Source organism: Cygnus olor, chromosome 21 (genome assembly GCF_009769625.2).
Source record: "Cygnus olor isolate bCygOlo1 chromosome 21, bCygOlo1.pri.v2, whole genome shotgun sequence".
Classification (NCBI taxonomy): Eukaryota; Metazoa; Chordata; class Aves; order Anseriformes; family Anatidae; genus Cygnus; species Cygnus olor.
The window spans coordinates 7,832,025-7,859,640 of record NC_049189.1 but is presented as its reverse complement, the minus strand read 5'-3'; the positions used below and the strand labels follow the sequence as shown (position 1 = coordinate 7,859,640).

The 27,616-nt window shown below is 55.8% G+C and overlaps 1 protein-coding gene across 10 annotated transcripts; it reads left to right on the top strand.

The window, feature by feature from the left end:
* The first annotated feature begins 245 nt into the window (after positions 1-245).
* On the top strand, positions 246-27,018 carry ARHGEF10L (Rho guanine nucleotide exchange factor 10 like). 10 transcript variants are annotated; one of them, XM_040533423.1, is made up of 29 exons: positions 246-303; positions 8,971-9,055; positions 9,288-9,473; positions 9,591-9,618; positions 10,632-10,720; positions 10,866-10,949; positions 11,202-11,371; positions 11,803-11,919; positions 12,837-12,945; positions 13,644-13,736; positions 14,635-14,741; positions 14,949-15,026; positions 15,111-15,290; positions 15,484-15,600; positions 15,692-15,784; positions 16,067-16,240; positions 16,998-17,143; positions 17,679-17,863; positions 17,963-18,078; positions 18,287-18,414; positions 18,498-18,598; positions 19,495-19,616; positions 19,882-19,968; positions 20,078-20,307; positions 20,487-20,641; positions 22,437-22,582; positions 24,730-24,904; positions 26,199-26,321; positions 26,409-27,018. In XM_040533423.1, the coding sequence occupies exons 2-29, from the start codon at positions 9,019-9,021 to the stop codon at positions 26,894-26,896; spliced, it is 3,864 nt and encodes a 1,287-aa protein (XP_040389357.1). In that variant the 5' UTR covers positions 246-303; positions 8,971-9,018; the 3' UTR covers positions 26,897-27,018. The 10 variants fall into 10 exon arrangements, with proteins under 10 accessions (XP_040389357.1, XP_040389353.1, XP_040389354.1 ...); XM_040533419.1 differs by lacking the exon at positions 246-303 and adding an exon at positions 606-707 and having other exon boundaries at positions 8,971-9,051; XM_040533420.1 differs by lacking the exon at positions 246-303 and adding an exon at positions 606-707.
* The last annotated feature ends 598 nt before the right edge of the window (positions 27,019-27,616 follow it).

Below are 27,616 nucleotides of genomic sequence, written 5' to 3'. Positions count from 1 at the left end.
TCCCAGTGCACCTCCATAAACACGTACATACACTCATGTGGAGTGATTCTATTAAGTGCACTCTAAATAAACCCCCTCCCTCCACAAACACCAGTTCTGTCCTGTGCTGCTTGCAAGCACGCGGTGTGTTTACAAGGCTAATTAAACTCCAAATATTTAAAGTTCCTTGAGAACGTCTCCGTTCCCGCGGTGCTCAGCCCCACGTCGGGAGGCACGGAGCTGTGTGCACGCCCACAGCACCAGGCTGGTTCGAGTCGTGCTGCTACGCACGCCATAAAGCTTCGCAGGCAGGGCAGGAGCACGGTAGGTGCTGGGAAGGTGCTTGGGAAGGGGTTGCACCGGGCACTGAGTTTTTGCTTTGGCGTGATTTTCATTCTGCTCGGCCTCAGTTGTGCACTGTTTTGGTTGAGCACAGTTTTGGTTGTGCAGTTTTGCTTGTGCACGGTTTTGCTCGTGCATGAGACCTTCGTGTTACCATTTATTGTTGCAAAAGAGGCATCTGTGCCCCTTGCAGGGGGTGCTGCGGGGTCAGACCAGCTGGGGTCAATAACCATTGATGGGCAAGCTGCTTATTTAAGTGCTGGCCACCACAGCAAGCAGTTTGCTTGCCTGCTTTTCCTCCAGGTCCTTTCCTGGCTACATGAAGGTCTCTGTCCCTGTTGCATCCTTGCAAAATGTCCTCTGGCAGGAAGGATTTGCTCACCCAGGTGGATAAATGAAGCCTCTTACTTTTGGCTGGAGCGTGCCCCAGCCCTGCAGCGTGGCTCTGGCCCTGCTGTGCTCCGTCTGAACCTTTGTGGGTTGAACCCCCCCCCCCGATCCCAGCCTAGGTGCCAGACTGGACTTTTCTCTGGCAAAGTGGAGATTTTGCTGCGTGCAAGCGGGAGGTGTCCAAAATCTCACTGGGTGCAAGGAGAACCCCGTGCCTGGTGTGGGGGGGTCTGGGCTGTAGCTGCTTGCCATAGCCAGGAGCCCCTTGATTTGCAGCATGAACCCAACCAAATTTCTGATGGAGCAAGGGGGTGGAGGGGTTTATCCTATGTTTTTCCCATCTCCTTCAGGCTTTGCTTTATGTGGTCTTTCATTTTTTTTTCTTTTTTTTTTTTTTTTCTCCTCTTTTAGTTGAAATAACTGTATGAGGGGCTGCTTGGCTCCAGCACCCCAGGGTGGCCCAGCCCTTTGCCCTGCCCTGTGTGGGTGCATCTGTGGCTGAGTCAATGTGGCTGTGGCACACGCAGGGCTCCCACCCTGTGTCAAAATGCAGCCGTGGCACAGGGCTTCATGTTGGGAGGCTGCTCGGGAGGACTGCAGTGAGCAAACCTCCCACTGCTCCCATTTCTGCTGCCTGCCTGGGAACTGGGGCGTGTGCGGGATCACGCCCTTGGCCAAGCTGTGCCCGTAAACCCCGGCACTGCTGCTGCGCTGACACACCTCAGCAAGTGTGCCGGGAGGGCTGGAGCCTCTGTGGCTGTGCGGCTGTCCGCAGCGCTGTGCAGAGCCCGCTCTGGGTGCGAAGCATCCCCTCTAATTGCACCAGGACCCCTCTCTTTGGTGCTGAGTGCGCCTCCCGTTTGGTAGGTGCATGCAATTCTGCTTGGCTGGCGTAAAGAAACGCAAGCAGCCTGCGGAAGGGTGGGCGTTTGGGGGGGCACTTCGACCGTTTTGTCTTTGCGGAGCTCTTTTTGGGGTGCGGTAGCCGCTCGGTCTGGCAGGAAGACTTTTAAGTCCTTGCTGTGAAGTTTCGGAGGTGGCAGACGGAGCTCTGGAGCAGCGCAGCAGCGCTCTGTTCTCAACCCACCGTTATCTTCTGTGGCTGGGAAGGCCCCAAAAAAGTCACTTCAGTTCCCATGATTGCATGCTTTGCCTTTTATCCAAACATCGTGACACCGGGGACAAAGTCCTCTCTGCCGCGATACTGGGGGCACCGATGCTCCCGTGGGGCCTTGTTCCCCCCTGCAATGGGTTCTTTCCAGCAGGATTTGGCACCTCTGTGGGCACAAATACCTGGCGGGCAGCAAACAGTGATGCCATTATCTGCACAAAAAGGTGGTTTTGGTGGCTGTGACGCAGCTCTCAAATCATCCCAAGGGCACTGGGGATTTTTTATTTTTTTGTCAGGCTTGTTCATCCGGTTGGGGCTGGGATCGGCCTTGCAGCTGCTGGGTTTGTTTGCAAAGGGGCGTTCTGCAGCAGGGCGAGGTGGCAGCAGCTGGGGTGTGACAGTGGGAGAAGCTTCCTGCGGAGTGGGGAAAATGTGGCCTTAAACACCAATGAGACAGGTGAGGTTGGTGCAGTTCGTAGTAAGGATGTTGTCTTTAAATGCATGCACGTATGGAGTGGTCACTTCTCTAACTTGCTAGGTTTTGGCTGTGTGGTGCTTTTTGGGGAGGGGGGGGATCATTTTTTTTAAAAAAATATTTATTATTTATTTTTGCTGTTGTGGAGCACGCTGTGAGTGGGTTTTGGTGCTGGGTTTGCAGAGCGACTTTGTAGTGTTTTGCTTGGGGTCCCTCCTTCAGGAGGCATCGCTGTCTGCTCCTAAACCCGGGAGGGGTGGCCATGGCTTATTTGAGGCTGGGAGGGAAGCATCTGTCTCCTCCCAGCCCTCTGCTGGGGCTGGAATTGGCGCCAGGCATGAGTGGGTGCCCTCGGAACGGGGACAGGGATGGGGCTGCAAATTTGCAACTTTGGTGGGGAAAATCCCCCCCAAAGCAGGAACATGGCCCGTCTTCCCTGGCAGGACAGCAGCTGTGTTTTGGGGCTGCCACCCACAGCCCGTGGCTCTGGGGTAGAAAATTCCAGGAGAAAACCCTTCACACTTGGAAATTCGGGAAGCCCTCCCTGCAATGCCCCTCTGCTACCCAGGCTTTATTTTTGCATGAGCGACGCTGTCAGCAGCGAGAGGGTTAAGTGATCCTGCATGCAAGGGGTTAAAAGGCAAGGAGGGGGCCAGATCCTGCTGGGGGCGTGTGTGTGGGGGGGGGGGGGGGGGGGGGACATTTATTAGGATTGGGAGCACTGGGGGTGTAAATCAGTGCTGCTCTGGGAAAAGAGAAGGGGGGGGATGCTGCCCAAATCCCGGCATCCCTTGCTGCCTGCTGCCGCTCCCAGCTGGTGCGAGCCCCACTGCGGCCAGGATCCGGCCCCGGCCGAGAGGCAGGGACCTGCTGGGAGCCCCCAGCCCGGGGATGGGGACCCCGCTGCATGGCGCGGGTGGGCGCGGGCAGGATTAGTCCCATCGCCACCAGGCTGCTGCTCCCGCGCCGCCCCTGCCGGGGCCCTGCTCGGCTGATGCGGACACAAAGCCGGAGGAGACGCGGCCTTCCCAGGTCAGCAGCGACCCTCTCCCCTTCCCTCCTTGCCTCCCACCTCCGCAGCCCACGTCTGTGTACGTGCGCACCGATATATTTTTATAGGTTTGTATTTATAGGGTCAAGATGGCCCCTTCTATGGGGAGGAGGTGGTCTGTTTTCCTCTCTGCTCCGGCCAGCAGTCAGGGCTTTGCAGATAGATATGAAAGAAAAGCACCTATTATTGTTATTATTGCTTATAAATATAGAAATTCAGGCTGGGGATGGGAGGAGGAGAAGGATGGTGAGCATCGGCGTGTTGTTGCTGGTGTACAAGGCTGTTCCTGCACCCATTCCAGGTTGTTTTCCCCCCTGTTTTCTGCTCCGTTTGCAAACTGTGCGATGGTTGCAAACCTTCCTGCGCTTCCCCTGCTCTTTCCTCATGCGAAAACGAAGCTTTGGGGTGCCGAGCACCGACCTGGGGCACCCCTTGCATGGGGGAAAAGTTGAATGTTGCTGTGCTTTGGTGGCGTAATCCAACTGCAGGATTTGCACCCACGCAAATGTGTTTTGTTTTTTTTTCTGCTATGTCCCTGTGAGTAGATTTGGAAGAAAATGCCCCAAACTCTTCTGTGTTTTTTGTTTGTTTTTTTTTGGTTTTGTTTTCTTGGCAGCCTCAAAACTGCTCGTGTCATTTTTAGTGGCAAGGAGGACTTTTTCTTAACCCCCAACACATACGGAAAATATTCCTTGATGATTTTGGTGCGTGGTTTGCTGGGAACAGCAAACACGACATGTCGTGCTTGGTGCTAATCGCACTTTCCTCCTTTTTGTGATTTCTTTTTTGGGAGGCGTTTGGACACTGGTTGCATTGGGAGAGAAGGGTGTGCACTGTGGGGATGTGAGGTTCGCAAAGGGGGTAACGTCCCTGCAATGTGTGTTTTTTTTTTTTTGTTTTTTTTTTTGTCTCCATTTGGTCTTTGTTATGTATAAAGTGTGTTTTAGTGGCCGGTTGGTTGTGAAGGGCAGGTTTTTCCCCCCCAAAAACAGGGGAAGCGGACAAAAAAAAAAAGTGGAAAAATGCACCCACAGTGCAGAAAAAGCATCTTACGGTGTGCTTGAATAGGTCTTGGCAAAATGGGTCTGCAAGGGACAGAAAGTAAGAAAATTGGAGAGGGTGATCTCAAGTTCATCAGTGTCACCCTCTGACACTGATTTTGGGCACTTTTCAGGCAAAATAAGGGGGAGCAGCAGTGGCCCATGGCAGGAGGAGAGGCTGCTTGCGACAGTGGTAGGAAGTTTTGGTTCAAACTTTGCATGGAGGCAAAGTTCAGAGCTGTTGGGGCTTTCAGGCTGGAAACATTCCTGGGGAGGGGGAAGAAAATAAAATTCTACTAGGTTGTTATTCCTGATCCTGCTCTCTGAATCCCTTTCCAGGGCAGTTTCATGGGGATGAGCTGGGTTGCTTTGCGAAGCGATAAAGCTGAGATGCAGATAAGCATAGGGTCGGTGCAAACTAAGGCTGCCTTGCTGCTTTTTGAAGCTGTTTGCAAGAAATCTTTGCAGAACAGGCTCTTTTGTGAAATGCCTGCGCCTTCCCGCTGCAGGTCACAGCCAGACCCAAGGCGCTGTTTTTTTTCCCATGGCCTTTCTTTGCCTCAGCATTAAACATAGACATAAGACATAAACATAGACAGACCCCAAAATGCCAAACCAACTCCAAAGGATGCATGGGCTAACTATGTGCCTGCCAAAAAGCCACAAAATGGCTTTATAAGGGACATAATTCTGATTTTTCTGTTTTTTTTTTTTTTTTTTTTCCATTTGGACTTCTCATGGCGCAGGCTGGATGAGGAATGGATTTTCCGGTTCATCAGTGATGTTGAAAAGCAAAATTAAAAGGAAAGCAGCAGCAGTTCAGTGCCAGGTCTTTGGGTTTTATCTGGAAGCGGGCAGCAGCAGGGATGTTTGCCCAAAAAACCCTGTTCCAAAATGAAAGATGGAACCACCTCGCTCAGGAGGAACTTTTCCCCCATAAACCGATGGCTTTTGGCAAGGGCCAGCTGATAACAAATGGTAAAATATCCTTGGATTTTGAATTGTCATTTGGCTGAATTTTGGGGCTAGAAGCCCTTTGGAGGGACATTTTTTGGGGAGAAAACTCCACTTTCTGCCTCATTTCATTCCCAATGCTTGCTCAACTTCCCCTTTTGGCCACCACCACCAACCACTGCTGGATTGTTGGCCCCAAACCCCCAGATCTGGGCACTTCTGAAGACACAGGATAACTTTTCCTTGTTGGAGCCCATCTTTCCACCCGATCCCTTAAAACCTCTGCATTTCTTTCCTTGGAAAGCTGGGAAATTCAGCACGCAGCCCTGGAATGCACCGCGTGGACCCAGTTAGGGCTTAAAAAACCCTCTGCATGCAACTATCATTTCGCCCCCCATACTGTATCATTAATACTTTTAACAGTGGATTGGGTGAAAGATCAACCCTGCGAAGCTCTCTGTGGAAATAACCCAAGTTGCTGGCTTGCACATGTTTTTTGGGGTGGAAAACCACCCGGAGGAGAGCTGGGGTGACAAAAGCCAGCCCCGAGGTGGCAGTGGGACGCAGGGAGGAAGCAATAGCGAGGCGGAGGAAACAGCAGTGGATTCTTATTTCTTGCTGTGCCTAATTTATGGGTGATTTATGGGCCGGAGCTGGAGCACCGTCTGCTTCCCCGGGTGGATATCTGCTCCGCTGCCTGCTTTCAGGAGCCACGTTTGGGGGCTCCGGGTCTGGATCTGGCCACTCTTTTGCCGATGCCATCGCAGGTAGTGCTGCGCTGGGGCCGTTTGTAAGGTGGGATTGATGCAGCGGGGCTGCGGAGAGGAGCCAGAGGGATTCCCTGGTTGAATCCCAGCTGCTTTTGTGCATTTCTCAACTTTGGGCTGGGAAAGTGGAAATCTGCTGATTTTTATTTATTTATTTTTCGCTACCTTTCACTGCCGCTTGTGCTTCGCTTCACCTTGAAGCAAAGCCACGCGCCGAGCTGCTCGTGCTGGCGCTTGCTGCAGGATGCAGCAATCTGGGAGGCTTTAACCCCCTTTTTTGCACCCCCTGCCCTTGAGAAGGGGGGCAGTGGGGCTTGGGAGGGGCTTTGGGGCCGGGAGCCTGCCGTGTCCCCAGGCTGGCAGCTGCACAGGCAGCTGGGCCCTGTCGCTCCGCCACGGGGGCTAAAAATAATGCAATGGAGCAGAATAGGTGCCAGCCCCCCGGGAGAAGGATGCTGCGGCCGGCTCGGGCTGGCTTTAGCAGGTGGCCCTGCTTTTCTGGCTGCAGGGACTTTATTTATATCCATCTCTGTTTATTTTCCCCAGTTGGGAGGGAGACGGTGTGGCGTTTAAATCAGTCTTTCCAAGGGTTGTCTCAGGATTCTCCAGCATCCCCATCCTGCTCCAGAGCGCGTTCCCTGGCAGGGCAGCTTTCCCCTTCTGCCCTATCCCGTGGCGATGCATTTTGCCAGCAGGACGTTCCTGCCCCCGTTTTCATTTTTGCTGTGCGCAGCGATGCCTTAATTTCGTTTTATCAAGGCTCAATTAAGGCTCGGGGCCGGCTGGGTTGGAGAGCAGGCATTCGCCTATTAACTCTCCCCCACAGCAGGCATGCTTGCAGATGGGAAAAATAACCAGCCCTGGGACAAATCGGGCAGATAGGAGCTTATGTCAACTGTCAAAATGGTAAGTGACCTTATCCTGCAGCGCCAGTGGGATAAAATCGGGGCCGAGCTGGCTTTGACTGCTGCCTTGGCTGTGCAGCGTGTTGCCGTCCTCCTCCCTAAAAGCAAAAAGCCGCTGGCATGCTGGGCAGAGGCAGCAAGCACCCGGGTTCCTGGGGCACCGGCATCTCCCCTCTTGGCTTTCCCTTGTGCTCAGGTGGTTTTTAATCCTTTGCGTTTTGGGGGAGCATCGCTGTGGAAGTGTCTTCTCTGTTGGGTCCCCCAGCGGGCTGGTTCGTGGCAGATTTATGGCTCAGCTGGCATCTCATCCATAGGGGTAAGCCTGGAGTTTCCCGTGGGACAAGGTGAGCTTGCAAAAGGGGGAGACGGGAGAGTCGCCCACTCCTGCAGCCGCTAGCAAACGCTGATGGGAAGCAGATTAGGTGACATGAGAGCAGCCTGAAAACACGCCTTGGCTGCAAAGCGCTCTCTGTTCCGAGGGCCAGAAAAAGAGTTCAAGGGGGAGAAAGTGTCCCTGGGTCCTCCCTCCAAATAAATCACCCCAGCGTGTTTATGCAGGCGTCGGGCTGCTTGCAAAAGTGGGTAGAAGAGGATATTTACAGCACTGTGGCGGTTGCTTGGAGAGCTCAGGTCAGTGAGGAAAAGAGGATTTTGTTTTTCTTTTCTGTGTGTGTGCGCACTGGGAGAAGGCCAGATGCGTGTCAGCTCGATGTTTTTGGGGGGGGTTTGCAGCGGCACAGGGCTGCTCTTCCAAGCCCTTTGCTACGCGCCGTCCGTCCTTGTGCAACCCCGAGGCTGGGAAGAAGCTGTGCCCGCGTGGGGGAATTGCTGCTGCTGGCTGGAGGAGGTTTGGAGCTTGTTTACAGGTTAAATGTGAATTTGGGCGGTGGACATCAATACTGGGGTGCAAGATCCTGGGCAAGTTTGCAGCGTTTTTTTCACTCTGCTGGTGTGGGTGTTAGCCTAGCCGGTTTCCCAGGCTAAAACACCAAATAATCAATGTTTAAGGTCAGAAGAGGAGGAAAAAGAGTCCCTTGATATTTCCTTCCTTTTCCTGTGGCGAGGGAGCCTTGGGAAGGTTGGTCTGCTCTGACCTTCCTCATTCCTCCCTCTTCCTTCTCTCCTCCCCTGCCCACCATGGCCATGCTGTCACTTCCCTGGGGGGCCAGAGGGGAGCAGGAGACCTATAGGAACACCTATAGGAGCACCTATAGGAATGTGCCCGTGTGTGTGTGTGCCCTTGGGGCTGAGGGGCTTGCTGCAGGCCCCCCTGTGCTGCAGCTGTCAGGGCTTTGGGGCGTGGGGGAAGAAACAGATCCTTTCTTGGGATCGTTTTGGGTCTGCGCATCCCCTGATTCTCACTCCCATGGGGAACGAGGGTCCCGATGTGGGGGAAATGTTTGCCTGGGGTGAGCCGGGGTCGGCCCTTCACAGCCAGCTCTTCAGGGCAGGGTGGTGGCATCTGTCGGGCACTGGGTGCTGGGGACCATTTTGCTCTTTGCAGCTTCCTGGGCTTGCCTGGCTGTGATTTCTCTCCTGTGCATCATCCCTCGGGCTCAGGGGTCTCTGCTCCGTCCTTCCTCTTCCTCTCGGTGACCTTTCAGGGCGCCGTGCTGGGCGTCTCCTGTTACCGGAGCGGGTGGGCCATCGATCGCAGGGAGGACGCTTGGTGCTTTCCAGCCTTTGAGCACAGCTTAGCCCCTTCGGCTGGATGCTCGGAGCTGCCAGGGATGGATTTGGCCCTGCAAGGTCGCTGGGCACAGGGTGGATGTGGCAGCGTGCACTTACACCCAGGACCGGCGTTTGTTTCCTTATGAGAAGGTTCTGCAGCAGCCAGAGCAGGATTCGTCCCCCCCCCGTGGGGTGCCTGGGGGTCTCTCCACGCTGTCCCCTGTCCTGGGGAGGTCTGGGGGGCTGCTCCCCCCCTCTGAACCCATCTCTTCTTCCTCCCCGCAGGAAAGGCTCGGGGACGGGCCCAGGCAGAGCGTCCGGACCCCCTGTGCCATGGCTTCCTCCGAGCTGCCCCCCTGCCCCGCAGTAGGTACTGTCACCAGCCGGAGCTGGGTTTTTTGGGGGGAGGAAAGCCAGCCTTGTGCAGGAAGGGGGGACATCACCCCATTCCCCATTGGAGCCTCGTAGTACCACCAGACCATGAGGGGCTATTGCAGGGGTTTTTGGGTGGCGATGCTCTCTGCCGTGCCCCACATCCCTCTCTGCTCGCTGGGGCAAATCAGTGCCAGGGTGACACCGGCTGACGGGGTTCCTGCTCGCAGGTGACCGCCTCGCCCCAGAGGCCCCCGGCGCACTGCCCCACGGCGAGGAGGACCTGGGCGAAGCCTTTGACTTTGAGGACAGCGACGAGGAGGACGACGAAGACTCAGCAGCCGAGGCCGAGCCGAGCAGGGGTGCGGTCCTCCAAGCACCCCCTCGCAGGCACCGTGCCACCAGCTCCAGCATCGGTGAGGTCTCCCCGGTGTCCCCAGAGCGTCCCCTTTGAGCGGCCGAGCCTGCGCCATGCTGGCAATGCTGCAAGCTCGGGCACCGACCCAGTTTCTCTTTGCTTTTTCCCTCTGCAGAGGGGCTGGTGCTGGAGACCCAGGAAGGGTAAGTGAGGTTTTGGGGTGGTCTGGGGAGAAAATGCAACTTTGGAGGGGATCACCCTCTCTTTAGCATATCCCAGTCTTGTGGTGTGCCTCAGTTTCCCCATTTTATTCCCATTGCTCACAGCTTGCGAAAGGGGCTGGATGCATGGGGTCAGGGGCTGAAGCAAGCAGGAGACCCTGTGGGTTTGTAGCCCCTCCCCCCCAGAGAATGCAGGGGGTACAGCAAAGGGGCAGCCCCCAAGGGGTGGGGACCCCACACCCAGCCTCACTGGTGCATCTTCCTCCTGCCCTTGCAGACCAAAGATTCAAAAAAAAGCCATTCTGGGGGACTTGTGCGTCCTGCCTGTGTGGGTTGCCTGGACCAACTTGAGCCATTGTAGCCCTAAAGGTTTGGTCCCCAAGCCCTGGAGGGCGACAGCAAAGCAGCAGGCGTGCAGTGGGATGCGCAGAGTCCCCTGCAGGGCCAGACCCACGTGCAGCCATGCTGTCCGTAGGGTCAATATTAATAGCAACCGGTGGCTTTGAGGCTGCAGGCTCCCTGCTGGGGCTTTGCAGGCATCCGGAGGCAAGCAAAAGAGCACAAGCAGCCATCAGCATTGCTGCCGAGCATGGCTTTTTGCATTTTTCTTTTCTTTCTTCCTCTTTTTTATTTATTTTAATTTGCGTTGGGGTTGCATTTAACGAACAAGCTCATCCTGCTGCTCCGGAGGTACGCAGAGCCCCCGCACTTGCATCCCACCCCCTGATTTTGCAGCTCACGTTTCTGCTGCCGGAAAGCTGGCGGCATCGACCTTGACTTTTTAACGCGTCCGCTTTTCTGGCGGCGTGAAACTTCCTCCGTGGGCTGCAGCTGGGTTTGCATCCCGGGCAAGGCAGGGGCTTTATTTTGCTGCTGTGCCCCCAAATGGGGTGTGAGCCCCACGCACTGGGGGGTGATGGGGTTTGTACGCATCCAGCCCTGGGGGCTTTGGCACCCCAGGGAGCTCTCTGATGGTTCTTTCGCCCTCCCTGCAGGCTGCCGGCGGGGGTGAGCAATGGGGAGGCTGGTGGGGCCCCCCCTGACAACAGCACCCAGACCTGGAAGAGGAAAAGCAGCCACCGAGGTGGGTTAAAACACATGGGGGGAGTGGAAAAGCACAGCCTGAGCTGAGAAGCCCGGCCTGGCCTTGGGAGCAGGGAACGATTTTGTGGTCCTGGCTTGATTTTTGGGGTCCTGACACGGGTCTGTTTTCTTGCTTCCCCCCCAAGGTGAGCGCTTCGAGTTCCCGGCGGTGGAGGATGATGTGATTTACGACGACGTCCCCTGCGAAAACCTTGATGCTGACCAAGACGGTAGGGGCAGCCCGCCCCCCTGGGGCCATCTTTTTGTGGGGGGCATGAACCCATTTCACAGCCAGGCAAACTGAGGCACCGGGAGGGAAGCATCACAAGCAACGTCCCCATTCTGCCCCTCTAGAAGGGGCTGCCAAGGGGGAGTACAGCAGGAAAACATCCAGGATTGGGGAGGGTGCTGGGTTTGCAAAACCCTGTTGTTTTGGGATCCCTGGGGAGGGAAAAGAGCGACGTTTTACCTAAATGTCCCAGGGGCAGAGCGCAGCCTGATTTACGAGGACGTGCAGAGAGGCGAGGGGCCACGGGCGGGCGAGGATTTGGGCTGGAGCTCCAGCGAGTTCGAGAGCTACAGTGAGGACTCGGGTGAGGAGAGCAAGCCAGAGGCTGAGCCGGCCAAGCAGCGGGCGTCCTTCCAGCCCAAGGTAACGCTGGCGATCCCCTCTGCCTTGTTAGCTTGCTGTTTTAATTACTTCTTTTTTTTTTTTTTTTCATGGGTTTCCTGGATATATCTCACCTAAAGGTCAGGGGCTGCCCTGTGCTCTCAAGCAATATGAAACCAGCACAGCCTCATGAGCTGCTTTTGGATTTATTTTTTTCTCTATTTACTCTTTTCCTTCCCTTTTTTCCCCCCCATCTGTTGCATCTCGGCATGTGGCTGCAGCTCCCTGCCTTTCCTGTGCTTGCTGCCCTTCCCTGCTCAGAGACCAAGCTGGATTTCGGGAGCGCGCTTCCCTGTGTCGTGCTGCTTTGGGATGGTTTCTCCTCTTGTTTTGGCTGCTTACCTGAATCTCTCTTCTCTGCCCTCTCTCGCATCCTCTGGCTTCTCCTCCCGCCTGGTTTGCTTGGGGCTCAGCTTTCTCCAGACCTGAATAGACTAAAGGAGAGATACGCCAGGACTAAGAGAGACATCCTGGCTTTAAGAGTTGGGGGGAGAGACATGCAGGAGCTGAAGCAGAAGTACGATTGGAAGGTACTGTCCCTCCTCGGTCCTTTCCCGTTGTCCCCTGAATTCCCCGGGGGGAGGGGGAAAAAGCCCTTCCATAGGGATGCGAATGCACCCGGGCTCAATCCAACCCCTTTTGTCCACCAGCGGAGAAACAGTGCTGCGCTGCGAGCTGCCTCCTGTGTGTCTCGTGGGCATGGGGACATCGGGACATCTCCATTCCTTGTCACTTTCCCCATCTCGCCTGCGTCCCCTCCGGCGGTTACCGGTGTCTGCGTAGAGCAGCTCCCTGTCCCCAGTCTCCCCAAACCATCTGCTTTTTGGGTTTTTATTTTATTTTTTTTTTAAGGGGCATTTGGACAAAGCGAGGTTCGGGCACACTAGATGGATCTGAGAAGGTTTTCCCCGATACGGGGTCGGGAAGGAGATTAAAGGGAGTGGAGCTCCCTGCAGATGTAGAATCTTATTGCAAAGCCTTTCCCTGCCCCAAACCACTCAGGTTGGTAGTTTACGGCCAGTTTACGCTGGGATTTTAGCAACTTGCACTAAAAATGTCGCAATTTCAGGTGTGAAGGGCAAACGCCCCTTTTCCCTCTTGCACGGGTGTGTACAAAACCCCGCTGCAGTGGGCTGGATGCGCTCGTGCCCCTCTCCCCTCCCTCCTCTTTGCTTTCACTGCATGCTCACGCTTTGCCTGCGCCTGCTTGCAAGCTGATGGCATGCGACCGCGTCCCCATGGAGGGAACAGAGGTGCCGGAGCCGACCCCTTCGGTGCTCAGCTTCCTCCCTTCCCTCCTCTTCCTCATCCTCCCCATTGGCCAGGGCTGGTTTTCTGGGGATAGAGGAGAGGGAGATGCTGAGGGCAGCGTCCCTGAGGGGATGGGGTAGAGGGATGCGGTGCTGCGCGATCTCGAGCACCCCGGCCCCTCTCGCCCCCTGCCCAGATGACCCAGCTGATGAAAGCGGCCAAAAGCGGCACCAAGGATGGGCTGGAGAAGACCAAGATCGCGGTCATGCGGAAGGTGACCTTCCTGCACCGTAAAGAAGCACCAGGTGAGCGGGCCGGCAGCAGGGACCCCCCTTCGTTGCTTTTGAGAGCCAAAAAAAGCCCTTTTGGAAGCATAAAAAAAAAAAAATCCATGTTTTTCATCATGACTCCATATGGCTTCTAGCTTCTCTGTTCTATTTTTTTTTTCATTTTATGCTTTTAAATGTATTTTCCCCTTTTGAATTCCCAGCTCAGTCTGTTCAGCTCCCTCCTTGCCCTTCCCGAAGCACCCAAAGTCCCTCCGCCTCTCTGGGGGCGGGGTGGAGATGGGGACACCATGCCAGCACCCATGGCTATTCCCACTGGGACAGCGAGCAGGCAGGTTCTCCAGGCAGGATCAGTGCCAGGAGCATTGGAACAGTTTAGGAAATGATGAATTTGGGCAGAACTGACTTTTGGGGTGTTCTGCGATTTATTTTTTTTTTTCTTGCTTGATCCTACAAATGCTACAGGGTCAGGTTTGGGGGGGAACTCTCCGAAGTGTGGAGATCTCTGCTCATCCTTTCCCTGAAGATGCTTCCACGTCTCTGCTTTGTTTTGGCTGCTGCTTGTTCCGTGCTCTGCCCTGGGATGTGGGAAGCAGCACCGTTTTCTAGACAAGGGGTGAAAATGCAATTGTGTGTGTGTGTGTGGTGGTGGTGGGGGGTCCTGGAGCAAGCCCCAGCCCCAGCTCAGTGCCCATAACCCTTCTGCTGCCCCATAGGGGATGGGGAGCGTAGGAGGAGGGCGGCGGAGGTGGAAAAGTTGCCGCCTGCCCCCAGCAGCTCGAGGGGGTTCCTGGAGCATCGTGGGCGAGGTAGGATCCTGCCAGGCGGCCCCCCCGGCTCTGCTGGGCCCCCCCCTGGGGATCTGCCGTGTGTGCCCTGGCCTCGCTGCATGGCCCCGTGTGGATCTGTGCGTGCGCTGGGGTGGGAACCTGGAGAAAAAGATGCTCCGAGCATCCCATCTCCATGGTGCTGTCTTACTGGCAGGGAGGCAGCAGAAAGAGAGCTTGGGCAGCCCCACAGAGCTGGCAGCGAGGCGCTGGGATCCTCCCTGCCAAAATTAGGGAAGGAAAAAGGTCACCCGGCTAGCAGCACCCTCCCCTGTGGTTATTTATACGCAGCAGGGATGGGAGCGGGGCGGCGGGGCCGGGGCGGCTGGAGCGGGGTATGAGGCCGGCGCCATGTGGAGGAAGGAGCTGTCCCTGCCCCACGACCCCATGGCCCGCTCGCCCTCCTCTTCCTCAACTGCTTCGGCCTCGGGTAAGGCCTGCTTGGGCGCTGGGAAGCTCGCGTGCCCCCGTTTTCTCTGCCATGCTGCTTTTAGCTGCTTTTTTTTTCCGCTTCTCCCCGCTCGCTGCCCCTCTTGGAGCAAGGACATGGGGGGGTTCCTCAACCCGGGGCGCATTTTCGGGAGGGTTTGTGCTCCCCCCCGGGGGACCTGGCTCCCTTCTGGCTTGCATGGCCTGACTCATGCTGGTGTCCGGTGACAGCGGCGGCGCTTGGGGACAGGCGATGCTGGCCTCCAGCTCCGCTTGCAGCTGCGAGCCCAAGCAGAGCCCCTGGAGCATCCCAAGCGCAGCGGCAGAGCCCCCTCCAAAACTGGGGGTGCACCAAGCACCCAGAAGCTTGCAACCCCCCCCCCCCCCCCCAAAAAAAAAAAAAAGTAAAATAGCTTTTTTTGGTGTTTTTGTGGGTTGCTTTTCCTCACAGGGGACTCAGAGGAGGAGGACACGGGCTTCTTGGAGGTCACCGTCTCGGACATGAAGCACCCACCGCCAGAGCTCGGCCCCATGCCCGCAGGGCTCAGCCCCCAGCAGGTGGGTGCGTGTTCGGGGTCCAGGGTGAGCACTGGCTTCCCCTTCCCCTTTGAGCAACCCAAAATAACAAAGGGCTGAGGCAGCAGAAAGCAGCGACGCCGTGTCAGCAGCAGCAGGGCAGGGGGGGCACTTCTGCATGGGGGTTCTCCACAGACACACACACACCCCCCCCCCAGTTATTTGGGATGAGCCTGGCATGCCTTTCAGGTGGTGCGGCGACACATCCTGGGCTCCATCGTGCAGAGCGAGCGCAGCTACGTGGAGTCCCTGAAGCGCATCCTGCAGGTGGGGGACCCTGGTTTTGGGGGTGGGGGGGGGCAGGGGGGGGCGCAGGGATGCGGGATGCTGACACGCTGCTGTCGCTTGCAGGATTACAGGAACCCGCTGATGGAGATGGAGCCCAAGGTGCTGAGTGCCAGGAAGTGCCAGGTGGTGTTTTTCCGCCTGAAGGAGATCCTGCAGTGCCACTCTATGTTCCAGATCGCCCTCGCCTCCCGCGTGGCCGAGTGGGACTCGACGGAGAAGATTGGGGACCTCTTTGTGGCCTCGGTAGGAGGGCGGTCGGGTACCGCTGCCCAGCCTCCCCCAGCCCTTTCCCAGCAGTAGCAGGGGGTGGAGGAACCCAGTGACGAAGCCCCACCACGGGGTACCCCCAGCATTGCCCCAAAAAGGCACGAGCCCCCGCAGCCCCATTTTGGGGGGCCTGACGGCGCTTATCCTGCCCTCTCCCCCCTGTGCCAAGTTCTCCAAGTCGATGGTGCTGGACGTGTACAGCGACTACGTCAACAACTTCACCACTGCCATGTCCCTCATCAAGAAGGCTTGTCTCACCAAACCTGCCTTCCTCGACTTCCTCAAGGTCAGCGGGTCCCAAGTGTGGGCACACGGGGCTGCTGGTCACCATTTGGGGTGAAAACTCCCCTTTTTTTGCCTTTTTTCCCCCCGCACAGAAGCGGCAGATGGCCAGCGCGGACCGGGTGACGCTCTATGGGCTGATGGTGAAGCCCATCCAGAGGTTCCCCCAGTTCATCCTGCTCCTGCAGGTATGGGTGAGGGGAGCCTGTGCCCACGGGGCACCCACTTTGCACCCCACTTTGGCAGCCTGGCTGCTGCAGGAAAGGGTTTAACAACGGGCATTTGATTCATTTTGGGGCTGGCAGTCTGCTTGTGGGGCTTTGAGGACTTTCCCCTTTCCCAAGGTGGGATGCTGGGAGGCTTTTCCTCCAAACTCTTGATTTTGCTGGTGTTGCATGCTGTAGCATCCCCATTCACAACCCGACGGGGCTGGTGTCACCCCGGTGATGTTTTCCCCCCCCCCCCCCCAGGACATGCTGAAGAACACTCCCAAGGGCCATGCGGACCGCCTGTCCCTTCAGCTGGCGCTCACAGAGCTGGAGACGCTGGCGGAGAAGCTCAACGAGCAGAAGCGCGTGGCTGACCAGGTTGCTGAAATCCAGCAGCTCAGCAAGAGCATCAGTGACCGCAGCAGCCTCAACAAGGTTTGTCCTTCGGCCTCGCTGCTCCTCCTCGTCCCCTGGTGACAGGCGGCTTTGGGGCTGGGTTCACATCCGTCCCCTCTGGCTGGTGTTTGCAGAAGTGCTGCGGTGCTGGGGCTCCCAGGAAGGGGTTTCGGGGAAGCCAAGCTCCCGTCTTCCCTGAAACAATGTCCCTTAGCAAAAGCAAAAATAAAAGCCTGCCGTTTGGAAATTCCCTTCCATCCCCACCCTACGGCACCAGCCCTCCAGGAGAAGGCTGGAGGGTGAGCCAGAGCACGCTGCTTTTTCTTCTGTCGCCTCCTCCCCTCTGTCCATCTGCTTGATTTTGCAACCCCTGGTGGAAAACCATGCGTGAAGCTATTGCAACACATCCTGGGCCGTGCTGCAAGCACGTGGTGGCCTCCACGGCCTGTCCCTGTGGCTAGGACTTGGGGACAGAGGGTAAAGGGACTCAGAAGGGGCTGCAAAAGGGCCGCGTTGGTCCTTTTAGGGCTCTTTGCTCTTGGTGGTGTGAAATGCAGAGCGCAAAGCTGTGGTGCAAAGGGGCTGCGTTGTGCAGAGTCGGAGCATTTTGCACGGCTGTTTCTGTGGAGCTGGGAGCAGCGCATGCCAAAACTGCTTCCTGCTGTTTTAGAGGGGCAAGCCCAAGTTGCAAAGGGAAAACACTCACACAAGCACAATGCCCCCCAAAAACCTGGGGGGTGGGAAGTGGGTAGGACCCCCAGGGCTGAGCCCCCTGCCTTCTCCATCCCCTCTGCAGCTGCTGAGTTCGGGGCAGCGGCAGCTTCTGCTCTGCGAGACGCTGACGGAGACGGTGTACGGTGACCGGGGGCAGCTCATCAAGTCCAAGGAGCGGAAGGTTTTCCTCCTCAACGACATGCTGGTCTGCGCCAACATCAACTTCAAGTACGTGCCGGCCGCCCCGCACCCCAGAATCACTCTGCAAAGTGCTGGCGTGGTCACCCCCCAGCACCTGTCCCCTTCCCCACCTCGGTTTTGGGCTTAGTGGGTTTTGCTAGCTTTACCCCCAAAACTGCTTCTCATTGTTTTAGAGGAGCGAGCCCAAGTTTGGGGCTGCTTTGTCCTGAAAGCCTCAGGCAAAGCATCCGTGCCATGATGCCGTGGGAGCTCCTGGGGGTTTGGGGACCGTGTGGCTCAGATGTTGATGCTGCAAAAGGGGGGAAGGAAGCTCTCTCTGGGCTCCCAGTGATGCTTTTTTATTAACATTTCCCCCCAATCCAGGCCAGTGAATCCAAGGTAGGCGCAGAGTGTGGTTTGTGTTTGCGTGCCCCACGTTTGGGGGTGCAAGCATGAGCCGGTGCATGCTGTGGGGTTGTGAACAGAGGTCGGCGTCTGCTTTTTGCAAGGGGAACTGGTGGGGTTTGCAGGACGAGCAGCACCAGCTGCTGATTTACTTGCTTTTTGCATCCTCCCTTGGCAGAGGCCAGCTGGAAATTAGCAGCCTGGTGCCCCTGGGCCCCAAATACGTGGTGAAGTGGAGCACGGCCCTCCCGCAGGTGCAGGTGGTGGAGGTGGGGCAGGAGAGCGGTGCCTATGACAAGGACAACGTGGTCATCCACAACGCCGGCGCCAAGAAGCACGCGCCCACCGGGCCGGCCTCGCACAGTGAGCACCCGTCCCTTCTTCTGCACAGCCCTGGTGGGATGGGGAGCAGGGACTGCTGCTCACAAACCCTGTTTCTCCCCTTCTTCCCCCCCCCCCAAGATAAAGTCTACCTGGGGCCGCCACGGCTGTTCCAGGAGCTGCAGGATCTGCAGAAGGACCTGGCGGTGGTGGAGCAGATCACCCTTCTCATCAGCACGTTGCACGGCACCTACCAGGTACCTAAATGCCAAACCGGGGGCAAAACTTAACATTTAGGCACGAGCCCCTTTGCTGTGCCTTGGGGAGCTGCAGGGGGCTGTGTGGGCACTCTGATAATCCCATGGGGACCCGTCGCCCCGTTCTGAGCTCCGCAGCATCCCCGTGGCTGAAACCTGGGGATTGAGGCTCCGTGGGGGTGCTTCCCTGAATTCTCACTTCCTCCAGAACCTGAACATGACGGTGGCCCAGGACTGGTGCTTGGCTCTGCAGAGGATGATGAAGGTGAAGGAAGAGGAGATCCACTCTGCCAACAAGTGCCGCCTCCGTCTCCTGCTGCCTGGCAAGCCGGACAAGTGGGTTCCCAAATGCTTCCGTCCAACCTAGGGAGGGGAGGAGGCTGAAGACGACCCACTGACTGATTTCTTTCCCCCCCTAGGTCTGGCCGCCCCATCAGCGTCATGGTGGTCTTCATCACTCCCAGCCCGCTGAGCAAGATCTCCTGGGTGAACCGTCTCCACTTGGCCAAGATCGGGCTGCGTGAGTAGATGGCTGGGGTGGCTCTTGCTTCTGAAAGCAAAATCTGGGAGCAGAGAGGGGTTGGCATCCTGATGGGAGACTGGTAGTGGGGAAAGTGTTGGACCAAGGTGGTGGGAGAAGTTTTCGGCTGGTTTGCATGCTGGCTGGAAGTGGGAAATGATGGAAATAATGTTTCTCCCTCAAAATGCTTTGCGTTATGTTGCTCTGGGGTGGCATCTCTGGGATGCTTGTTGATGGATCTCAGCTTGGCCTTGTGCTGGTGCTGACATTTCCCTGTTTTTCCATGAAATGGTGCAAATAAACAAGGGGGGAGCCCTTCCTCCTGACACCTCCGTGTCTCTATTCCTTTTTAACTCCATGAGCCACCGCAGGAAAAAAAAAAAAGTTTAATGGAAGAAAGAAAAATCATTCCAGCCCAGGGGGGATCTAAGCACTCAAATACGATTTCGAATGATTTTTGATTCTCTTGTTTTTAACAGTTTGTGTTGTTTTTAATCTGGGATGCCTGGGGCATAATCCTGTATCTGCAAGTTAGAAATGAAAACACATTAAAGCCTAATGTGAAGAAACACATCAGTGTTTTTTTTCCTCCCTTACATATATAGTGTTTGGGGGGGGCGCTTTTTGCCTCTGCTCAATGCAGTTGCTTGGCCATGCACTGCAGTGAGGTGCAGGAGTTTGGAGAAGGTATTGGGGTGTGCCCCCGGCCCCCTGCGGATGATGGTGGCTTGGGGTTGGGAATGTGAGGCTGTGCTGGGCATGGGGTGTTTAATGCATCCCAAAAGCTGGTGCTGGGGTGGGTGATGTGGCTTCCCCTGCTGCACCCAGGCTTGCTCATTTTGAGGGGGAGCTGGGGGTGTCCTGGCCATCCTCGAACTACTCTGCTCCCACCCCAGGGGAGGAGAACCAGCCAGGCTGGCTCTGTCCCGACGAAGACAAGAAGAGCAAAGCTCCTTTCTGGTGCCCCATCCTCTCCTGCCACATGTCTGCCTTCTCCTCCAAGGCCCTTGATTTGCAGGTAAAGGCGATGTCCAACCTCCCTTCCAACGCCTGAATTGCTCCTTCCCCTTCAAGCTCCATTTGTAGGGAGAATGCAGCCTGAAATCGGTGGGCTGGTTGGGAGGGGATGGCTGAGCTGCTTGCAAAGGCAGAAATGGGTGCAATCCGTCCTGGCTGGGGGTTGAAAAACAAGGAATGCTAGTTGGGTTTTGGCTGGGTCCTGATTTTGGGGCATGCGCTGCATACTGTGCATGAGTTGGGATAAATGCATGTGTCTCCTGCAGCTCGGCGCCGCGGTGCACAACCCCGTGCAGTCCTCGCTACTGGGCTTCTCTGCCATCAGCACCTCACTGCCGCAGGGCTACCTCTGGGTGAGCAAAACAAGCCCCAAAATGGGGTGGAAAGCACCAGGTTTGGGTTGCATCTGTCCTCAGGAACCCATCAGAGGAAAGGCTAAAAATGGTTTTGTGGTCCCTGCAGGTTGGGGGTGGCCAGGAAGGTGCAGGGGGGCAGGTGGAGATCTTCTCCCTCAATCGCTCGGTGCCGCGGACGGTCAAGTCCTTCCCAGTGGCCTCACCGGTGCTGTGCATGGAGTACATCCCTGAGGCAACTGAAGGGGACAAGACGGGGACTGAGGAGACCCGGGCGGGCACTGAGCAACCCCCTGCAGCACTGCACCCCACCGTTTGCTTGGGACTGCAGGACGGCAGGTGAGCACCACGGAGGGAAGGCACGCGCAGGGGTGCGTGCGCTTGTGCGCACGCGCTGCTCTTGCAACCCTTCTCCGTGTGCAATTGCTGCAAAGAGCTTTGCACTGAAATTTTATGGCAATGAGGACTGGTACTCCCTGGTCCCCATCCTGCTCATCCATCTCCCCTTTTCCCACTAGCATCGCAGTGTATGGCAGCGTGGACACGGGGACGCAGTGCTTGCTGACCTGCAAGAGCCCAGGCATGCAGCCTGTCCTGTGCCTGAAGCACAGCCCCGAGTACCTGTTTGCGGGGCTGCAGGATGGCACCGTGGCTGCGTACCCCAGGAACAACGGTGAGGGCACCCCACTGCACGCAGCTCCCCCATGCATGGTTTTGGCTGGGCTTTTTGGGGTGACACCCCAAAAGCAGAGAGCGGGGCACCTTAGGTGGGCTGGCTGCTAAAATAGCGATAGAAGCACCGTTTTATGTTTTTCCTCTGCTATTTCATCCTCTGCCTTGCAACCCTGGTGTGTGTGTGGTGGTGGTGGTGTGGACGTTATTTTGCATTGCCAGGATCAGTGGGGTTTGGTTTGAGGGAAGTGTGCAGTGAAAGGTCTCAGTGGCCAGCAAAGGGCTGGTACAGCAGGAAAGAGTTTGCTCGGAGGGTGGCAGCACTTGGGGACTGCTGGATCCTTCCTGGGTGCCCAAGAACCCCTTGGAGCTGTTTGCGTGGGAAAAAAAAAAGTCACCTTTTTGGTGCTGTAAAGAGAGCCAGTCCCCACAGAGGGATGATGTGCATGAGCCCTCTGCTTTATTGGATTGATCTGGGTTTTATTGTCCCTGGCTCCAGCTGTGCCAGGTGTTCCTGCCCTGGTGCAGCCTGCTCAGAGCCTTGTTCCTCGGAGGCCTTTCCCAGCTGTTTTTCTCTGCTTCGTCGCTAGAGGGTGGGAAAGAGCCTCAGAAAAGCTGCCCAGGCCGAGCCCGGGGCAAAAGCTCCAGTTTGCTCAGATAACCTGCAGAGAGAAGCACCAAAGCTGCTTATGTTGCATTTTTGGGTGCTGTGCACCCCCCTTTCCAACCTAGCAAGCAGGCTGGCAAATTAATGGCGTGGCTTTAATTTCCCCTTGATTGCCCAAATGCATGTGGAAGGCAGCAAGCTGCTAGCAGGGTTTTTTTAAAATCTTATCCCTGTCTTTTGCGAATTTGCATGTGGTGGCACACCTGCTGCATGTCTTTGTTAGGAAAAAAAGCTTTCCTGAAATAGCTTGGTTTTACGTGGAGCTGCGAGCACCAAGATTTGCTCGGTGCAGGGGCTGAACAACGGCTCGGTTGCGATGCTGACGAGAGCAGAGCTCTAAGCACCCTGGGGCTCTTTAATCTCTCGGATCCTGAAGTTTTGTTTTTTGAAATTGCCGTGGAAGTAGGATGCCCGCTTGAAAGTGAGAGCAATTATCCACTGCAGCCGTCCAGCCTGCTGGAGGGGGTGAATTCATGGAAACCCTGGTCGGATGTCTTTCACAGACACTCCGGTTCGACCCAGCTGAACAGTAGCACTTCAACAGCTGAAAAAAAAAATAAAACAAAAGATCATTTTGGGCTTTTCCAGCAAGGAGTGGGTGCTGTTGTCGTGCCTGAGCATTCGTTGCAGGTGGCTGTGCAGCAGTGGCACCGTCAAGCTGTTAAACCCAGATGCTTGCAGCTGCTGAGCCGTTCGCACAGGGGTGCTACAGAAGGGCTCGGGGTGGAGACCAGGGGTGGTGGCTGCCCATGCGTGTTCCTCCGCTCTGTCCTTAATTCTTCTTGCAAAGAAGGTGTGGCAGGGAGGGGTGGCCGTGTGCCCTGGGCTTGGGTGCTGCTCGTGTGGCCCAGGGGTGAGCCCTTGTCCATCCTTGTCCATCTTCCTGCTGGTGGCATCGAGGTGTTGGGGGCATCTGGGGCTGCGTGGGGGGCAAGAGGGGACCCTGGCACCCAAAGGTGACGTCTGTGGGTGGCAGGGATACCTCGTGCTGGCACCTGCTTGTGCGTGCCCATGCCCTGATTGGATTTAAGCCACTAGATGCATGAAAAGATGCTTTTTTCTGTTGTTTTTGCTTCCCCTATGGCTAAGCTTCCTCTCACCCTCTCCCGGCCTCTCTGCTCTGCCCTAGGGGGGCTGTGGGACCTGGCTGAGCATCCCACCCGCCTGACCGTGGGCACTGGCCCCGTGCGAGCCCTCCTGACGCTGGATGAGACCGTCTGGGCCAGCTGTGCCAACCAGGTCACCGTCCTCGACGCCTCCAGCCTCCGTGCTCAGGTATGGTGGGGGGACACCGAGCGCTGCCAGGACCCCTGCGATGCACCCAGGGTGGGGGATGCGGCGGTGGCTTTTGGGAACTCTTGGTGGGTTGAGCACAAAAGGGTGCGTGTCCAGCACCAGGTGTGAATGTGCGATGCCCAGTTTTTATTGCTGCCTTGCAATGCCTTTTGGTCCCTCAGTGGGTCACAGGAGTCCTGTCCACTCCACGAGGCACCAGCAGTGATGCTGAAACCTCTCCCGTAGCTGCATAAGCAGGGAATGCTGAATAGTCACTTAAAAAAAAAAGAAAAAGGAAAAAAAAACACTTTATCCCACCTTTAATTTTCTCATTTAGTGTCCAAACTTAGTTTGCATGTATTAGCTGTCGTAAATCCATCCTACCAGCAGCACCAAGGATGAATAATGCATCGGAGGGCTGTATTAGTTTTCTGTCTCCAATCTTATTTATGACAGGAGCCGGCTGGGAATTCTCACAGAAGAAAAGTGTAGGGGGAGTGCAGGGGGAAAAAAGAGGGGGGCATATCCTGGGTGATGCAGTGTGAATTGGCAATGCAGGGTGGGCATCCCAACAGGGTGTTACAAGGGGGCTGGGGAGGGGGTCCCACCCCTGGGGGCTCAGTGCTGATGTTAGTGTGCAAGCAGGGGGCTGCAGCCCAAATCAGCTTTGATTCCCACCGGGAGCTTGCACCTCCCTGTCCTCTATAACAGCAGCTCTGCAAACCCCCAACCCATAAATAGCGTTTGGAGAGCTGCGTAACGGGCTCCGGGGTCTGTGTGAATGGGGCTGGCAGCTCGGGAATAAACCATGGGGGAATAAATCCCACGCTGGCTGGGAGTGAGGGGGAGATAACCTAATAATCTCTGTCCGCCTCCATTCTGTGCGAGCTTGTGGGGAGATTGCACTACGCCGGTGCTCTCCAGGGAGGGATCAATAGCTGCTCCTTTCCTTTTAAAAAATCAGTATTTCAAACCCATAAGAAGTGAAGCTGGAGTGTGTGTGTGGAGGTGATTTCAGCCTGCATCGTGCTCACTGCCCCGGTGTGATTTGGGCTCGTTGCTGCAACGTGGAAAGCAGGAGCTGCATTGCAGCAAGACCTCGGGGTTGCAATTAAACAGCAAATCACTGCCCGAGGAAGTGTGCACAGTACATGCCACGAAACAGCCGCTCTCCTCCTGCTCCCAGCAGGATTCGATTTTAACCTCCAAACCTCTCCTTTCACCAGCATCGTCATGCTCCAAAGTCTGCTTTGCTCTGGAACATCCCGTGTCTGCAGGCTCGAGCCATTCCCAACCTGCCTTCAATGCTAATACCAGTTTTTATGCCTTGCCTGCTGCTTGGGGGATTTTCAGAGAGTTCATTTCATAAAGATGTTTCTGGGTACATAAATCCAGTGCTGCTGGAAGTGTTTGCAGTGCAATATTTGGGGGTTTGTGAGCTGGGGCTCCTCGCAGGGGCTTGCTGCAGCAGGGAGAGCTGACAAAATAGGTAAATGAGGTGTTGATCAGGATTTTGGATGCGTTGGAGCATATCAGGAGCAGGAAGGGATGGGGCAGCACGGGGAAAAGGTCAAGTTGAGGTTTTCAGCTCTGATTTTTTTTGCATCTGAAAGCAGAGATGGGAGATGCAGCAGGGCTGAGAAGGTTGCTCTCCACCTCTGACCTTTGAAGAATCAGCTTTTATACCAAGCAGTAGATATTTTGTTTTCTCTTCCTTTTGTCCAGAAGTTGTTGTACAACAATGGTCCCCAAACAGCTCTTGTGCAGGGGCTGAGCCTTTGCTTGCTGGCTTTTGGGGCAGGAGGGAAGCAGGAAGGTCTCGTCCCACCTTGGCGTGAGCTTGGCTGGTACATCTAGACCAGCAAATAGGTCTTTTAAAGAAGAAATAAAACCTGGAGGGTTAGGAAAGGCTCCGTTACCTCCCTAAAGAACCAAGAGGAGGCTGGTGAGGGGCTGCTTTTGGTGTGCTTTGCTAAAATCAGAGCTGGTGGGGAGGGCCGGGACCTCCAGGTCTCTCCTTTCCCGCCTCTGTGGGTTAATAGCCCTAAAGCAGCTGCTAGAGAGCCCGGTCCTGCAGCAATTCTGGGAGCAAATGACTTTCACTGGGATTTGTTCTCTATTTTTTCATCTTTGCGGTCTGCCGGCAGCAAACCTTCGAGGCTCACCCGGACGTGGAGGCCAGCGTGACGCACATGATCAAGGCGGGCAGCGGTGTCTGGATGGCGTTTTCCTTGGGCTCCTCCATCCGCCTCTTCCACACCGAGACGCTGGAGCACCTGCAGGAGATCAACATCGCCACCAGGACCACCTTCGTCCTCCCAGGTGGGCTCTTAATCCCGATTAATGGGAAAACTGGGGTGTCCACCCCCCAGATGGTTTTGCTTTGCTTGCAGCCATGTTGATTTGCAGAGGAATTGTGCTGCAAGGGATTTATCTAGCTAGTGGTGTAAAGTTTAGAGCTTTGCCCTGGAGATTGGGTCTCCCTTTATAAGCTGCAGGGACGGAGTTGGGGGCATCACCCTGAAGCCCCAGGGTATTTTTAGCAGGTGGCTTGGCAGAAAGAAGATCTTGAGAACTCCCAGGCAAAATGCTAACACTTTGCAGAAGGAGGGTGTTCTTAGGCTGCGAGAGTAGTTTTTAGGCTGCAGAAGCTTTGGGATGGGCTTTGACAGGTCTGAGTAGGGTGCTGGCAAGGCTGAACGTTGGGCAGATGGAACCCCTTCCCTTCATCCATGCATCCAATGTTTACACTCATGCACCCATTCTTGTGTGTGCATCCACACCCCATCCCTGCATCCCATTCCTGCACCCATGCATGCCTCCATGAACCCCATCTCTGCACCACTCGATGCATCCGTGCATCTCATCCTTGTACCCATCGTCACTCCTGTGCGTGCAGCCATGCACCCCTGCACCCCCTCATGCATGCACACCGCAGCCCCACACTCCCCTTCCCCCCCCCCCCCCCGCCCCCGCTTACCCTCCAGCACAGTCTCCCCTCCGCGTCTGCCCATTTGGCTCTCAGCTGCCCCGATGTGGCTAGGAAAGGACAAGGCTCAGCCCTGAGCTTGCAAGGTTGCCTCCCCCTTGTTCCAGCTACAGAACGTCGTAATTGTGTAATTAGTTATAAACGCAATACTCGTGTAAGTCACTTTCTTTTTTTTTTTTTAGGGCATGTTAAAATATTTATCACTTCCTTTTCTTCCTGGGCGAGTGAGCGTTCGGTATTAATGCGTTTTTGAACTCGCGCTCCCTCATCCTTTTTAACTAGACAGGTCATTAATAAAGTCCTCGCAGAGAACTGGAGTTGCATCTCTGCAGATATATTGCTTTGCTGAGTCTGACGCCGCAGCGCTAAGTCTCTGCAATAAAATATTCATTTGCCATTAGAAGCCTCGCTTCTTTTCGCTCCTCATCCTTCTGTTTTTTATTTATTGATATTTTCAGCATTTTACCTGCACAGAGATCTTCACGCAAGGGTGGTGCTCAGTTCTGAGGGGGGTTCTGGTGTGTCCCCCATGTAAAACTCTGGTGTGTGTATGTCTGGGGGAGAGTTACCCACTTAGCAGGGGGATGCTGCTGTTGCTAAGCCCTTGCTCACCCCTTCTTTCTTCAGGACAAAAACACGTCCGTGTCACCAGCCTGCTCATCTGCCAGGGCTTGCTGTGGGTTGGCACCGACCAGGGCATCATTGTGCTGCTGCCCGTGCCCCGGCTGGAGGGCATCCCTAAAATCACTGGTGAGCACCCCAAAAACTCCCCTGCTCTGCAAGATGATGCATGCAGCCGTTTGAGCTCTTCTTTAGTCAAATTCCTCTGTTTTGCAGGAAAAGGCATGGTGTCTCTCAACGGGCACGGTGGCCCCGTGGAGTTCTTGGCAGTGGCACTTAGCACCCTGGCCCCCGACGTGCTGAAGGGCAACCAGGAGGAAGAGGAGGGTGAGGAAGAGAAAACCCCGGAGATGGATGGCCCCCCGCCACGGGAAATGAGGAAAAAAGGGATTTTGCTGCAATACCGCCTACGCTCCACTGCCCACCTCCCCGGGCAGCTGCTGTCAGTGCGGGATGCTCCGGCGGGGACCGGCGGCACCCCGGAGCACACGGAAGAGGACGGCTCCATCTACGAGATGGCCGACGACCCTGACGTCTGGGTGCGGAGCCGGCCCTGTGCCCGTGACGCTCCCCGCAAGGAGATCTCCTCTGTCGCCATCATTTCGGGGGGCAGGGGGTACCGCAACTTTAGTGCCGAGCCGCAGCGCCGGGGCGGCGAGGCTGACAGCACCCTGCTCATCTGGCAGGTCCCGCTGATGCTATAGCCCCCTGGGGACCCCCCCCCCCGGCGCCTACCTCAAATCCACCCATAAAGCTGCCGGGGGGTGGTTGCACCCCGGGTGTGGAACCCCTGTTTATTTTTTTTTTTTTAAGGAGAAACAAACAGGAAAAAAAAAAAGGAAAAACTTAAAAGTGGACTTTTTTTCCCCCCCAAACCAGCTTTGTGCATTGGGAGAGGGGGGTTTTTAAACATGGGAAATGGCGACCTCCCTGCGGGCTTTGGAGGCGCTGGGATTGTGCTGGGCTCTGGCCGAAGGCATCTGTGTGTATGCGTGTTAATATATATAAATATATATATAAATACGGTGTATATTATTACCTGTATAAAGAAGGAATCTGTATATATTGGGGCACTTGGAGATGCAGAAATAAAGCAGAGGTGTGAACATTCATCAGGTGCTGGCTGTGCTGAAATGGGGTTTTGCTAAAATAACCCTTTTTTTTTACTGTGAATTGAGGATTTGGGGTATTGAAATCCCATGTTTTGGGAGCTGGTTTGGGGATTTCCCACTGAGCAAGGGGGCTGTTTCTGCAGGGAAGGCAGTTTGGGAACTGCCAAAACTTCAGCCTGGAAATAAATCCCATAGGAATAAATCTGTAGGAACCAGCATGTTTCTGTATGAGATTTTGTAACCCTGTTCAGCTTGAGAGCAGATGTTTTCCTTCCATCGCAGCTATCCCTCTAGCTTTGCTGATAGCAGCCC

What these genes read in the sequence shown, in the direction of transcription:
- ARHGEF10L (XM_040533415.1), top strand. Translation starts at nt 1,218, where the DNA reads ATGTGGCTGTGGCACACGCAGGGCTCCCACCCTGTGTCAAAATGCAGC. An exon ending in CACCGGGCCGGCCTCGCACA is followed by an intron (nt 17,864 to 17,962) that starts GTGAGCACCCGT and finishes CCCCCCCCCAAG; the next exon opens with ATAAAGTCTACCTGGGGCCG. An exon ending in CCAAGGCCCTTGATTTGCAG is followed by an intron (nt 19,617 to 19,881) that starts GTAAAGGCGATG and finishes TGTCTCCTGCAG; the next exon opens with CTCGGCGCCGCGGTGCACAA.